This window comes from Aphelocoma coerulescens, chromosome 21 (assembly GCF_041296385.1).
Source record: "Aphelocoma coerulescens isolate FSJ_1873_10779 chromosome 21, UR_Acoe_1.0, whole genome shotgun sequence".
Taxonomy (NCBI): domain Eukaryota; kingdom Metazoa; phylum Chordata; class Aves; order Passeriformes; family Corvidae; genus Aphelocoma; species Aphelocoma coerulescens.
In genome coordinates this window covers 2,006,153-2,019,043 of record NC_091034.1, presented here as the reverse complement: position 1 = coordinate 2,019,043, position 12,891 = coordinate 2,006,153, and the positions used below count along the sequence as shown (strand labels likewise).

The window sequence follows — 12,891 nt, the reverse complement described above, 5'->3', positions numbered from 1 at the left end:
GATCCCATCAGGCTATGGGACCCACTGGTGATGCCGGACCCTAAGGATCATCCCGGGTTGATCCCACCGGGGGATGGATGAGACCTGCCGGCGTTGCCGGTGGAGGGGAGGGGGTCTGAAGGGACGGTGATGCCTGATGGAGGGCGGCGGGGAGGGGACCCCTCCGGTGTCGGTGCGGGAGCCGGGCTGGCGCGGTCGGGCCGGCGGGGCGGTCCGAGGGGACGGCGATGCGCCGACGGGGGCGGGCAGCCAGAGCCCCCCGGGGCGGGCAAGGGAGCCGGGGGGCCGCAGCCCGGCCCCGGGGCGGAGCGGGGCGGAGCGGCGCGGCCATCCGGGCACCGCACCATGGCGGCGGCGGCGGAGGAGCCGGAGGGGCGGCGGGGCCGGGGACCGCGGCCGGGACCGGCGCCGGGCAGCCCCGCGGGGCGGGCAGTGGGCGAGGGCTCGCCCGGGGGCGGCGGCCGCCGCGTCTTCAGCCCCGCTGGGGAGTTCCGCGAGTTCTCCCGGCGGCAGCTCCGCGACATGGAACGGCTCTTCCGACAGTGAGTGTGGGGCGCAGGGAGAGGGGGGTCCCCGGGTGGCAGCGCCGGGGCGGACGGGGGACCCCGGGCATCCCGCACCCACGACATCCCGGTTCCTGCATCCCCGGCATCCCTGCTTCTGGCAGGGCAGATGCCTCAGCGCCTGCCGCCCCGTGCCTGGGGGCGGGACCCCCCTATTCCTTGCGAGAGGGACCCCCATGCACCCAAGCCTCTTGCGGGATGGATCCTCCGGCTCCTTGTCGGAGACTCCCCCGCCCCAGCTGAGTGCAGCAGGGATGTCAGGGCACCTCCAATTCCTTGTAGGAGGGATCCCCCTCCTACCCCTCTCAGGAGGGATGCCAGGGACGCCCCTCTCCTCCCAAAACCCCTCACAAGATTGGTGCCGGGGACACCTTCTCCCAGCTCCTTGCAGGAGACGTTCCTGTGCGCCCTAAATTCTTGCAGAAAGAACCTCCTGTCCCCCAGGAGAGGGTACCCTGGTGCTGAGACCAGAGACAGGGGGCTGAAAGCGGGGACCGGGGACCCCCACATTCCCTCTGCCGCATCACCGAGGGATCCCACACCCCTGCAGCCCCCGGGGCCGCAGAGGCCAGGCTGGCGTGTCCTCAGCATCCCTGCCCTCGCTGCGTGCCACCACGCGTGGCGGAGCGTGACTCGGAGCACGAGCTCGGTCCCCGGCCCCTGGGAAGGGGGGGAGCTGGCAGCGTGCCTCCAGCCCTGGAAATTTCCAGGGGGAGCCAGAAGTCGGGGTGACTCCAAGCGTGGTCACGCTGGAATGCGCGGGAGTAGCCAGGGGCAAACGGGACAGCCCGGAGCATCCCCATGGATCCCGCGGCGCGCTGGCTGCTTTGTGCGGGAGGCGTGGAGACAGTGGGACTCCGGAAAGCGCGGAGATGTGGTACAGGCGAAGGAAGGCTTGGCTGCGACATGCCAGTGCCCCTCATCCCGTCTGGCACCGGGGGGCGGATCCGCATCGGCGTCCTGGGTGGTCTCGCTCGGACACGAGCGGGGGGTGGAGGAAGCGAGGAGCTGGAGGCAGCGACCGCCGAAACACGAGGCTGAGGGGCTGCGTAGGGTGCAGGCACACCCTGTCAGCAGCCCTGGCGGTGCACGGAGCCTCCCTGTTCCCCGTGCCTTGCTGGGGGGCTGTCACCCACCGCCAGCACATGGCAGCGAGCCAGGCGCGCAGGTTGCTGCGAGCCGGGCACTGCAGCAGAAGGGAGCCTGCGGCGGGGGCAGCGTGCTCGGGGTCCGCGGGGGGACAGTGGCAGGTCCCGGTGCCGGAGGCGATGGGTGGCCGTGCCGTGGGTGCTCCGGGCGCAGATGGCGGGGCGGGTGTCGGCGCCGCGCAGGCGAGGGAGCGGCGTGCGGAGCAGACGTGTTTGCCCTGACAGCTGCGGCGTCTCGCTGCAGCGAAAGGAGCAGCGCCGGGGCTGCGGGCCGCTGGGGAGGTTTGGGAGCCGGGGGGTCTCCCGAGGGAAGGATGCTCTGGAACAGAGCCCTGCCACACTGTCCTCGGGATGTGACAATCCGGCGGTAGAGGATAAAGCGATGCGTGGAAGGGTTTTGGGTCTGCACAGGGGAGATGGTGCCCCTTGGGAGGTGCAGGATGCTGGCATCCCAAAAAACCAGAGAGAATTGAGAGCAAGGAAGTGCCCTGCATCTGGGGAGGTGGCTTGCATGGGATGAAGTGGGAAAGCCAGGCTGGGCAACTCACCCCTTGCAGAGAAGGTCTGTGTGATGCAGGATGGGGAAGGACTTTGGACAAGGGCATGGAGTGACAGGACAGGAGGGAAAGTCTTCAAAAGTGACAGAGGGCAGGGTTAGTTTGGAGACTGGGAGGAAGTTCATCCCTGTGAGAGTGGTAAGGCCCTGGCACAGGGTACACAGAGAATCTGTGGCTGCCACATCCCTGGAAGTGTTCCAGACCAGGTTGGACAGGGCTTGGAGTAATCTGGGATAGTGGAAGGTGTCTCTGCCGATGGCAGGGGGTGGAACAAGATGGTCTTTAAAGTCTCTTCTAACCCAAACCATTCCATGATTCTATGATCCTATGCCCCAAGAGAGGTATTGGAGGCAAAAATCATGTGTGGTCTGTGTCCACAGCCCCACTCTGAGGGTGATGGCAGCAGTAGGCAGGCGTGAGCAGGACCATTTTGGGGTCCCTGGCAGATCAGGAAGGTGCTGCTGGAGACACAGAGCAGAGAGCAGCACAGAAGGTACAGATGAGTCACGGACCTGCGGCATGGGGAGCCGGGGCTCTTCGTGGCTGCTGCAGTGACAAGATAGAAAAAAAAACCTCTGTCACAACGGGTGCAGTGTGTAGCTGCCCACCTACAACGTGTGGAGCCGTACAAAGCGTGGCTCCGTGCTGGCTCCCCGTGGAGATCGCGCTGTGCCACGCCAGCGTGCCGCCAGCACAGCCCACGGTGCGCGGGCAGGGGAGCAGGCAGCGGCGCGGCTGCGGGGAAGCTGGAGGGGACTGAGGCACAGCCACAGGCAGGAGTCTGAGGAGGGGCATTCCTGAGAGGTCCGTAGGTAGCATCAGTGAGCAGAGCTGTGCCCAGAGCTCTCAGCCAAGCCCAGGCACCTGGCCAGGGGTGGAGTATGGATGGCACAGGCTCTGGGCAGTGAGGGTGGGTCACCTGGAGGTGTCATAGTGAGGAGGAGGTGGTGACATGGGGAGCAGTGCCTGGTGGGCTTAGCCCCATGGCCTGTTATCCCGTGCTGCAGCCAAGGGGAGCATGTGCTCAGGCTCCTGGCAGAGGGAGCTGGCAGCAGGCTTGGCAGTATCCTGGCAGGTTCTCCTGCCAAGTGCCACACGGAAACGGGCATGACCCTGGAGAATGCTCCGGGGGGTTGTTAGTGGTTCAGCAGCAGCTTCCCTGTGGTCTGGAAAGCTGCCGGACACCATCAGTGCCCAAGGCCTTGCTGATCCCTCTGCTTCTCAGCCAGTGAGAGCACTCAGGGTCTGCTGCTGGGGGTCAGTGTGGGGGCTGTGTGGGCTCTGCACCCCAAGGTGATGTGTCAGGATCGTGCCTCCATCCTGCAGGTATGATGCAGGGAAAGATGGCTTCATTGACCTGATGGAGCTGAAGCTGATGATGGAGAAGCTGGGGGCTCCACAGACACACCTGGGACTGAAGAACATGATTAAGGAGGTGGATGAAGACCTGGACAGCAAGCTCAGCTTTCGAGAGGTGAGGGGTAAGGGGCTAGGAGGCTCCACACCAGCAGGGAGATGTCCCCAGCCACTGTTGGTGCTGGTGAGAAGGTGGGCAGTGGCTGTGGTGGCTCTAGGGTCTTCAGGGAGCCAATGCTACCATCTCCCCCCACAGTTCCTGCTGATTTTCCGGAAGGCAGCAGCGGGCGAGCTGCAGGAGGACAGTGGGCTGCACGCCCTGGCCCGGCTCTCCGAGATCGATGTCTCCACAGAGGGAGTGAAAGGTGCCAAGAACTTCTTTGAGGCCAAGGTGAGGCAGCGCTCAGGATACTCAGCTGCAGGATGGCGATGCGTGAGGGCAGTTTGGTGCTGGGTGGGCAGGAGGTGGAGATGTTGGGGTGGGCAGGAGAGCTTGGCAGAGGTCACAGCTGGACATTTCCATGCTCAGGCACAGGCCATCAACGAAGCCAGCAGGTTTGAGGAGGAGATCAAGGCAGAGCAGGAGGAGAAGAAGAAGCAGGCAGAAGAGCTGAAGCAGAGGAAGGCGGCCTTCAAGGAGCTGCAGTCCACCTTCACGCAGTGACGGGGCCAGGCAGGACTGGTCAGCGGTGCCCAGGCTGGCAGTGCTGCCTGTGCCACGTGCCAGCCGCGCTGGGAGCGATGCCCGAGCCGTGTGCCACCTGGGCTGCCGGCAGGATCCCGGCGTGTGCTCGGCACAGCACCCACCTTGCTGGCACAGCCTGCTCAGCCCCAGCTCCCCCCTCCCCTCTTGCTGTGGTGTCTGTAGGTGTTGTTCATGCCCCCCACCTCCCCAGTGTGCCCCCCACCCTGTTCCCTGCCCGCAGCTGCACCGGGGGTTGCTGCTGCTGAGTCCCAGGGGAGCCACGTCCAGAATGCCTATCCCTGGGACACCTGTGCCCGGACTGTTGTGTGTTGTGAGTGCACTGGGAGGTTTGCAGGGTGGGGGCTTGCCCAGGTGGCCATGATGGGTGTCGTGGTGGCCATGCTGGCTTGGTGTCTGTTGGTATTGCTATGTGTGACACCAGTGATAAAAGCCATGGCAAGGATCGGGTGCTGGTAGAGGGGCTCTGTGTGTGTGTGTGTGTGTGTGTGTGTGGTGCTGGGGGGTGGGTGCCCACTCACCCACCCCGCTGGCATGGAGCCCCCCAGGAGCTGTGTCTCTCTTTATTTTGGTCAAAGACGTACAGAAAGGCAGCTGCTGGCTCATGGGGCTGTATTATGTTTCTTCATGTTGTGTTCAGCCTGGCAGGATGAGCGTGGTGGCCACGAGTGGTTGCCATTGGTCACTGAGGCTCTCGTGTTTGTGGGTGGCTGTAAAGACCCACATCTGTCCCACAGTGTCCCCCAAGTGATGGTATAGGGGGTGTGTTATGTTTTTTTTAATTTAATCCCAAATAAATATTATATTTCTTAAGTGCTGGTTGCTGGGGTGCAGCTGTGGGATGGGCATGTCTGTGGCGGGAGCTGGGGTGGGGGGAAGGAATCTGGGGAGTGGGGTGTGACCGTGGGCACCCGGTTGCCACCGCAGATGGTGGCACTGAACAGGGATGAGCCGTGGCTCATTGGCGTGGGAAGCAGCAGAGACCTGATTGGAGTGTGGGGGCTCTCGAAAGCCATCGGCAATGCTGCTGACACCTGCGCCTGTCCCACCCTGTGGCACCCGTGGGGTTTTGGCTGGTCTTGGCCACATCAAGAGTGAGATAAGGGGACCTTTTGCCTGGGGGTGTGCTGGTATGAGGAGGGCAGTGTCCTGGGGCAGTTGGTGCTCAGGGTTGGGGGCAGCACCTCACTGATGGCATCGTGGGTGGGGGGCTGCCCACCAGCTGTGCCCCAGGAGGTATTCCAAGAGCAGGGCCAGGTGTCCCCGCCGTGTCCCAGCATGGTGCCAGCACACAACGGGCAGATGTGGCCGTTCCCAGGTGGAACGGTGAGTGCGATAAGATGGGGCAATGGGGCTGAGGAGCCCCTGTGCCCCCAGCGTGGGACAGTCCCCACATGTCAGCGGCAGGCGAGGCCACTCCAAGGTCCCTGGCAGTGCGGACACCATAAGAGGGGTGAGCGGCCCCACCGCAGCACCTTTGGTCAGCACAACCATGCTGGGAGCCGTCTGTCTCGTCGTGCTGCTGGGCTACGGTGGGTGCAGGGCATGGGGAGGGCTCGGGGCAGCGGGGACAGGACCGTGGGGCCTGCCGTGGCCCTGGGCATGGGCGCAGGCAGCCTCTGATGTCCCTTTGCCGGGTGCCACACAGCCTATGGATGCGGCCAGCCGGCCGTGCCGCCACAGCTGGGCTCCCGCGTGGTGGGCGGTGAAGACGCCGTAGCCCACAGCTGGCCATGGCAGGTAAGGGGGCACAGGGACGGGCATGGGGACAGGGAGGGGGACAGGGAGGGGGACAGTCCTGCTCTGACCCTGTGCCTCTGCCCTCGCAGATCTCGCTGCAGTACAGCCTCTCTGGGTCTTGGTACCACACTTGTGGCGGGACCCTGATTGCCCCCCAGTGGGTGCTGACGGCCGCCCACTGCATCAGGTGGGTGTTGGGGTGCTGGGGGGATCTGTGCCATGGAGGTAAGATATCTGTGGGGACTGACATGCCCTCTCTCTCCCTGGCAGCTCTTCCATGACCTACCGTGTGGTGCTGGGCAAGCAGGACCTGAGTGTGGATGACGAGCCCGGTTCTGTGGCCGTGAGTGTGGAGAAGACGATCGTCCATGAGCAATGGAACTCCCTCCTCATCATGTACGGGATGGGATGTGTCTGGGAGTGGGTGGGGGGCAACAAAGCTGGGGACCACATCCTCATGGTCCGTGTCCCCCTGTAGCAACGACATTGCCCTGATCAAGCTGGCAGAGGAGGTGCAGGAGAGTGACACCATCCGTGCCGCCTGCCTGCCGGACGCTGACAAGATCCTGCCCAACGACTACCCCTGCTACGTCACCGGCTGGGGACGCATCAGGAGTAAGCAGAGGGTCCCCAGGAGGGTGGCCAGGGGGTCCCCAGGAAAGGGGTGTGTGTGCAGGGTGTGAGGTGTGACTGTCCTTGCAGCCAACGGGCCCCTGGCTGACGTCCTGCAGCAGGCTCTGCTGCCCGTGGTGGACTACGAGACCTGCTCCCAGTGGAACTGGTGGGGCAGCAGCGTGCGCACCACCATGGTGTGCGCCGGCGGTGACGGCGTCGTCTCTGGATGCAACGTGAGTGTCACCACTGCGGCGCGGTGGGTGTCCAAGTGGTGCGGAACCGTGGGCCCTGGGAGGAGAGGGATGGAGCCGTGGTGGTGGAGGCCCAGGAGGGATGAGGGGTGTGCTGGCCCAGGAGCAGTGGTACAGAGCATCTCTCCACGCAGGGCGATTCCGGCGGCCCCCTGAACTGCCAGCGCGACGATGGCATCTGGGAGGTGGAGGGCATCGTCAGCTTTGGCTCCGGCTTGAGCTGCAACATGATCAGGAAGCCGACGGTCTTCACCCGGGTGTCCGCCTACATCGACTGGATCAACGAGGTGGGTGCCCCTTCCTCTGCCCCCATGCAGGGGGTTGGCCACGCTGCCTCTGCCCTGCCAGGGGTCTCACCATGAGCCTCTCGTGTCTTGTCTTTGGCAGAAAATAAGTGCGAACTGAGGACGCAGCACGTGGAGATACAACTGTTGACCAAGATAAAAGCGAAAGTGCTGAGCTGGCCTCACTGGTTCTTTTTGTGGGGGGCTGTGGTGGGGCTGGGGATGCACATCCAGGGCTGGGTCTGGTGATGCCAACGTCCTGCTTGTGTGCCGGGGAAGGTTTCCCTGTTGTGCAGTGGGGTTGGGCAGGGCCCTGGGGAGGCTGTCGGGTACATCCTGCAAGATGCTTCTGGTCCTGATGCCGTGGCTGAGCCAAGGGGCTCGAGGTTTGATGGGAGAGGGGCTGGGGTCTATCCAGGTTGTTCAGGGGAGCTCCAGGGAACCCAGCTGGCCCTTGGGGACAATCTAGAACACTTGGTAGCTCCCAGGGTGCTTTAGGGAACCTCATTGGCACTGCCTAGATGAGGGCAGCTGACTTTCAGTGGGGGTCTTGAGGGAACCAGGTTGGCTTTGGGGGACTTGAGAGAGTCTGACTGGTTTGGGAGGGGTCGGGGTGCCTGCAGGAACTCCGTTGGAGGCAGAGCCCTTGGGATCTGTATGGCACTGCCAGCTCCATCTCCAGGACCTGTGACGTGGCCCAGGAGTGGAGCATCACGGATCTCCTTCTGTGGTGGCTGGAGGAACAAGGTGGGCAGTGGGCAGCTGACAGGACCCCCAGCTGTGGGGTTCCCAGGAGGAGCCAGGGCTGCCCTGGGGAGATAGGGAAACTTTTCAGGAAGAAGGCAGCATGTGGGTGGGAGCAGGTGTGAAGGGGCTGGCCAGGAGGTGGGGGTGGGTGCTGCACCATGAGCCCCTGAGCAGAACCATCCACCACACCATCATCCCAGCCGGGATCCTTGCGGAGTGAGGAGGAGGAGAAGGAGCAGGGACGGACGGCAGCACCTCAAGCTCGGTGGGGGACGTGATGGACGGTGCCTGGTTTAGGAGCTGTGGTGCCACTGGAGTGCTGAGCAGCACCATCACCAGCCCAGAGAGCAACACTGGCACCTGCACCGGGCCTGGGAGTGCCAGCACGAGCCCTGGCACTGTGTGAGCCACATGGGGACTCTCCAGGGACCCTCTGGCACTCATCAGCCTGACCAAAGATTTAGCAGGTGAAGAGGGGTGCGGGAAGGGAAATGGTTTGGATGGACAGGAAATGTGCTATGGCAAAGGAACTGTAGGGATCACCCCAAAGGCAATAAAGGCCTGCCAGTCAGATGATGTGTAGAGGTGGCTACTCTGCACAGCAGGATGGGGCCAGGTGCTCGGGACATTGGCATGGGATTGGCAGCAGGATCTGCTGTCGTGGATGGAGAGTTCCAGGCTGTCCATGGGAAGCTGGGCAATGTGGGGTGCCCGTCCCCTCTGTGTGCACACACATGTCCCATGGGGACGGTTGTTGGGGCTGGGAGCGCAGGACCTTGGTGTCACAGCCTGTTGTATGTGTGCCTGTCCATTGTGTCCCATCCTCTGAGGGGGTTTGGTGGACACAAGAGCCCTGGGCAAGGCCCCAGAGTGCCACAAGCCCCTGTGCTGGGGCATCAGCCCTGCCCCACCCAGCCAGCCATGGGCACTCCCCTGCAGTGGGTGTCACCCCAACAACCAGTGTCCCCTTGCCCAGGAGGAGGTGGAGAGTTGTGGTCCCTCTGGGTGAAGAACCTTTTTCTAACATCCAGTCTTTCCTTGGACACAGCTCCAGCCGTTCCCCCGGCTCCTGTCCCTGTCACAGAGAGCAGAGATCGGAGCTGCCCCTCGGGAGGAGCTGCAGCCTCCAGCAGGTCTGACCACAGCCTCCTCCATCTGAACAAACCAAGTGACTTCAGTCTCGACTTTTAATCTCTAAGGCTGCATAGAGTTTAATGAGTATTTGTTATACTTACATGTTAATTGTCAATTATTGTTATATTCTTTTCATACACTTTGTAACTGACACATTAAATCTACAAGTTAACCTAAAGAAGTGTAAGCTTTATTTTTGTTAAATGTGTAACACCTTATATACACTTTATAGGATGTGTCCATTATTAAGTATTTAACAATATGGGAGAATAAGGGGAAGTTTAAAAGAATACAGCAAAACTTTGTGAAGTTCATCACTTTTACTTCCCTGTTGAAATATCAGTACTCATACAATCACTTACATAAAAATTACATCTTAAAAGTGGTCTTTACCCACTCCTGGAAATGAGAGCTCGGGGCACCTGCGAGACATGAACTCCCCTGACACTGAGCAGCATCCTGATGCTGATGGCACAGAGCCATAGGGAAGCACGGCCCTGGCACACGGTGCCAGTCCACATCCCGGGCTCTCCTCAGGGACATCCAGCACTGAAACACAAGGAGGGGGGAGATGAGCAGTGGGGCCCGTGGAGTAACCCCAAAAGAGCATTCCCCCATCTCTCCCTGAGCCCCCACTGTCCTCCAGCTCCGCCACACGCCCCAACACCACACCCATGCCACTGCAGTGCTCCTGCTCTGCTCTGGCCTCCACCTGGGATGTCCCAGGAAGGGACAAGCCACTGCAGTCCATGTCATGGAAGAAGGAAAAGGACAAGACTGAGCCATCTCTGCACAAAGTCAAGCACCAGCTCCCTGCACCCCCATCCCAGCCAGGATGCCCACGAGACACCTCAGTCCCAATGCTCCCTTAGTGAGAGAACTGGGGAAATAAACAAGGGGAAGAGTGCAAGGTCACTATTCCCAAAGAAGAATAGGTCAAGGAGAGGCGGGATCAGCCTCAGGATCACCTGTACACCCAGGTGCTCTGTGCAAAAGCAGCCAACACATGACAGGGCAACCCGGAATCTCACACCGCAGGGGGATGGGGAAGGGGCCATATGTGCCACTGAGCTCTTGCAAAACCCTGGGCAGAGGCAAGGCCATTCCAGCCACATCCCGGCTCCTGCTGGACCCTCTTGGGGAGCTTGGGTGGCCCTGGCACCCTGTGGTAGAAGTAGCCGCACACATCCAGGTGCTCTTCTCCAGCCACACACGGGCATTGGCTCCCACCACTGCCCTGGGGCACCCACCACCAGCCAAAGATACAAAAAAACCCCTAAAATAAACTTCTGCAGCTTCAAACCATAAACACAACAGTCTAAAATGACAACATAAGGCAAAGCAAAAACCCCCAAATCCTCACACATGCACCTCATAGTCGTACATGGCACAGCCATACACACCCCCAGGCTCTCCCAAGTACACAAGGTATCCAAGATGATGCCACAGCCAAGGCAGTGGCCAGGAACATGCACCCAAACATGCCAAGGATGGGTACACAAGGTGAGCAAACACTGACAGGGACTCACCCAGTGATGAGCATTTCAGGAAAGGAAGCACCTTGTCCCTGGGGGAGTGATGGGCTGGGGCAGGGAGGGTCCTGGGGCAGTTGGTGCTCAGGGTTGGGGGCAGCACCTCACTGATGGCATCGTGGGTGGGGGGCTGCCCACCAGCTGTGCCCCAGGAGGTATTCCAAGAGCAGGGCCAGGTGTCCCCGCCGTGTCCCAGCATGGTGCCAGCACACAACGGGCAGATGTGGCCGTTCCCAGGTGGAACGGTGAGTGCGATAAGATGGGGCAATGGGGCTGAGGAGCCTCTGTGCCCCCAGCGTGGGACAGTCCCCACATGTCAGCGGCAGGCGAGGCCACTCCAAGGTCCCTGGCAGTGCGGACACCATAAGAGGGGTGAGCGGCCCCACCGCAGCACCTTTGGTCAGCACAACCATGCTGGGAGCCGTCTGTCTCGTCGTGCTGCTGGGCTACGGTGGGTGCAGGGCATGGGGAGGGCTCGGGGCAGCGGGGACAGGACCGTGGGGCCTGCCGTGGCCCTGGGCATGGGCGCAGGCAGCCTCTGATGTCCCTTTGCCGGGTGCCACACAGCCTATGGATGCGGCCAGCCGGCCGTGCCGCCACAGCTGGGCTCCCGCGTGGTGGGCGGTGAAGACGCCGTAGCCCACAGCTGGCCATGGCAGGTAAGGGGGCACAGGGACGGGCATGGGGACAGGGAGGGGGACAGGGAGGGGGACAGTCCTGCTCTGACCCTGTGCCTCTGCCCTCGCAGATCTCGCTGCAGTACAGCCTCTCTGGGTCTTGGTACCACACTTGTGGCGGGACCCTGATTGCCCCCCAGTGGGTGCTGACGGCCGCCCACTGCATCAGGTGGGTGTTGGGGTGCTGGGGGGATCTGTGCCATGGAGGTAAGATATCTGTGGGGACTGACATGCCCTCTCTCTCCCTGGCAGCTCTTCCATGACCTACCGTGTGGTGCTGGGCAAGCAGGACCTGAGTGTGGATGACGAGCCCGGTTCTGTGGCCGTGAGTGTGGAGAAGACGATCGTCCATGAGCAATGGAACTCCCTCCTCATCATGTACGGGATGGGATGTGTCTGGGAGTGGGTGGGGGGCAACAAAGCTGGGGACCACATCCTCATGGTCCGTGTCCCCCTGTAGCAACGACATTGCCCTGATCAAGCTGGCAGAGGAGGTGCAGGAGAGTGACACCATCCGTGCCGCCTGCCTGCCGGACGCTGACAAGATCCTGCCCAACGACTACCCCTGCTACGTCACCGGCTGGGGACGCATCAGGAGTAAGCAGAGGGTCCCCAGGAGGGTGGCCAGGGGGTCCCCAGGAAAGGGGTGTGTGTGCAGGGTGTGAGGTGTGACTGTCCTTGCAGCCAACGGGCCCCTGGCTGACGTCCTGCAGCAGGCTCTGCTGCCCGTGGTGGACTACGAGACCTGCTCCCAGTGGAACTGGTGGGGCAGCAGCGTGCGCACCACCATGGTGTGCGCCGGCGGTGACGGCGTCGTCTCTGGATGCAACGTGAGTGTCACCACTGCGGCGCGGTGGGTGTCCAAGTGGTGCGGAACCGTGGGCCCTGGGAGGAGAGGGATGGAGCCGTGGTGGTGGAGGCCCAGGAGGGATGAGGGGTGTGCTGGCCCAGGAGCAGTGGTACAGAGCATCTCTCCACGCAGGGCGATTCCGGCGGCCCCCTGAACTGCCAGCGCGACGATGGCATCTGGGAGGTGGAGGGCATCGTCAGCTTTGGCTCCGGCTTGAGCTGCAACATGATCAGGAAGCCGACGGTCTTCACCCGGGTGTCCGCCTACATCGACTGGATCAACGAGGTGGGTGCCCCTTCCTCTGCCCCCATGCAGGGGGTTGGCCACGCTGCCTCTGCCCTGCCAGGGGTCTCACCATGAGCCTCTCGTGTCTTGTCTTTGGCAGAAAATAAGTGCGAACTGAGGACACAGCATGGAGCTGAAGTATTGAGTGTGATAAAGGCAATAGTCCTGAGCTGGTCTCATGTGTTCTTTCAGGGGGATGCCGTGGATCAGAAACAGGGGGCTGTGTTCTTGTGGTCCTGGGCTTCTGCCTGTGTGCTGGGGAGAGCCCCCACATCGTGCAGTGAGGCTGGGCAGGGTCCTGGGGAGTCCAAGGTGGGCAGAGATCCCACAAGGTGGTCCCAGCTGGGAGAAGAGCCATGGCCATCACCAAACCAAAGGGTTCCAGGCTTGGTTGGTGGTTTGATGGGAGAGTGGCTGGAATCCAGCCTGGTGGTCCTGGGGGGCTCTAG

The 12,891-nt window shown here is 62.2% G+C and overlaps 3 protein-coding genes across 3 annotated transcripts; all 3 read left to right on the top strand.

Annotated features, from left to right (window-relative positions):
* The first annotated feature begins 345 nt into the window (after positions 1-345).
* On the top strand, positions 346-5,140 carry EFHD2 (EF-hand domain family member D2). The gene is made up of 4 exons (XM_069034892.1): positions 346-542; positions 3,595-3,742; positions 3,881-4,015; positions 4,154-5,140. Exons 1-4 carry the CDS (start codon positions 346-348, stop codon positions 4,286-4,288), a joined length of 615 nt encoding a protein of 204 aa, XP_068890993.1. The 3' UTR covers positions 4,289-5,140.
* A 443-nt stretch (positions 5,141-5,583) lies between these two features.
* LOC138121410 (chymotrypsin-C-like) lies at positions 5,584-7,392 on the top strand. Its single transcript, XM_069034890.1, has 8 exons — positions 5,584-5,859; positions 5,976-6,067; positions 6,157-6,254; positions 6,338-6,463; positions 6,546-6,682; positions 6,770-6,915; positions 7,068-7,220; positions 7,321-7,392. The coding sequence occupies exons 1-8, from the start codon at positions 5,676-5,678 to the stop codon at positions 7,336-7,338; spliced, it is 954 nt and encodes a 317-aa protein (XP_068890991.1). The 5' UTR covers positions 5,584-5,675; the 3' UTR covers positions 7,339-7,392.
* Positions 7,393-10,721: 3,329 nt separating this feature from the next.
* On the top strand, positions 10,722-12,588 carry LOC138121363 (chymotrypsin-C-like). Its single transcript, XM_069034811.1, is given in 9 exon segments — positions 10,722-10,898; positions 10,900-11,081; positions 11,198-11,289; positions 11,379-11,476; positions 11,560-11,685; positions 11,768-11,904; positions 11,992-12,137; positions 12,290-12,442; positions 12,543-12,588. Coding segments are annotated over 9 exon segments (1,110 nt in total). The 5' UTR covers positions 10,722-10,740; the 3' UTR covers positions 12,561-12,588.
* Positions 12,589-12,891: the final 303 nt, after the last annotated feature.

Excerpts from the sequence above, each read along its gene's own strand:
- EFHD2 (XM_069034892.1), top strand. The coding sequence starts at position 346 with ATGGCGGCGGCGGCGGAGGAGCCGGAGGGGCGGCGGGGCCGGGGACCG. Across the intron at positions 543-3,594 it reads ATGGAACGGCTCTTCCGACA|GTATGATGCAGGGAAAGATG; the intron begins GTGAGTGTGGGG and ends TCCATCCTGCAG. Across the intron at positions 3,743-3,880 it reads GCAAGCTCAGCTTTCGAGAG|TTCCTGCTGATTTTCCGGAA; the intron begins GTGAGGGGTAAG and ends CTCCCCCCACAG.
- LOC138121410 (XM_069034890.1), top strand. The coding sequence starts at position 5,676 with ATGGGGCTGAGGAGCCCCTGTGCCCCCAGCGTGGGACAGTCCCCACAT. Across the intron at positions 6,464-6,545 it reads TGGAACTCCCTCCTCATCAT|CAACGACATTGCCCTGATCA; the intron begins GTACGGGATGGG and ends GTCCCCCTGTAG. Across the intron at positions 6,683-6,769 it reads CGGCTGGGGACGCATCAGGA|CCAACGGGCCCCTGGCTGAC; the intron begins GTAAGCAGAGGG and ends CTGTCCTTGCAG.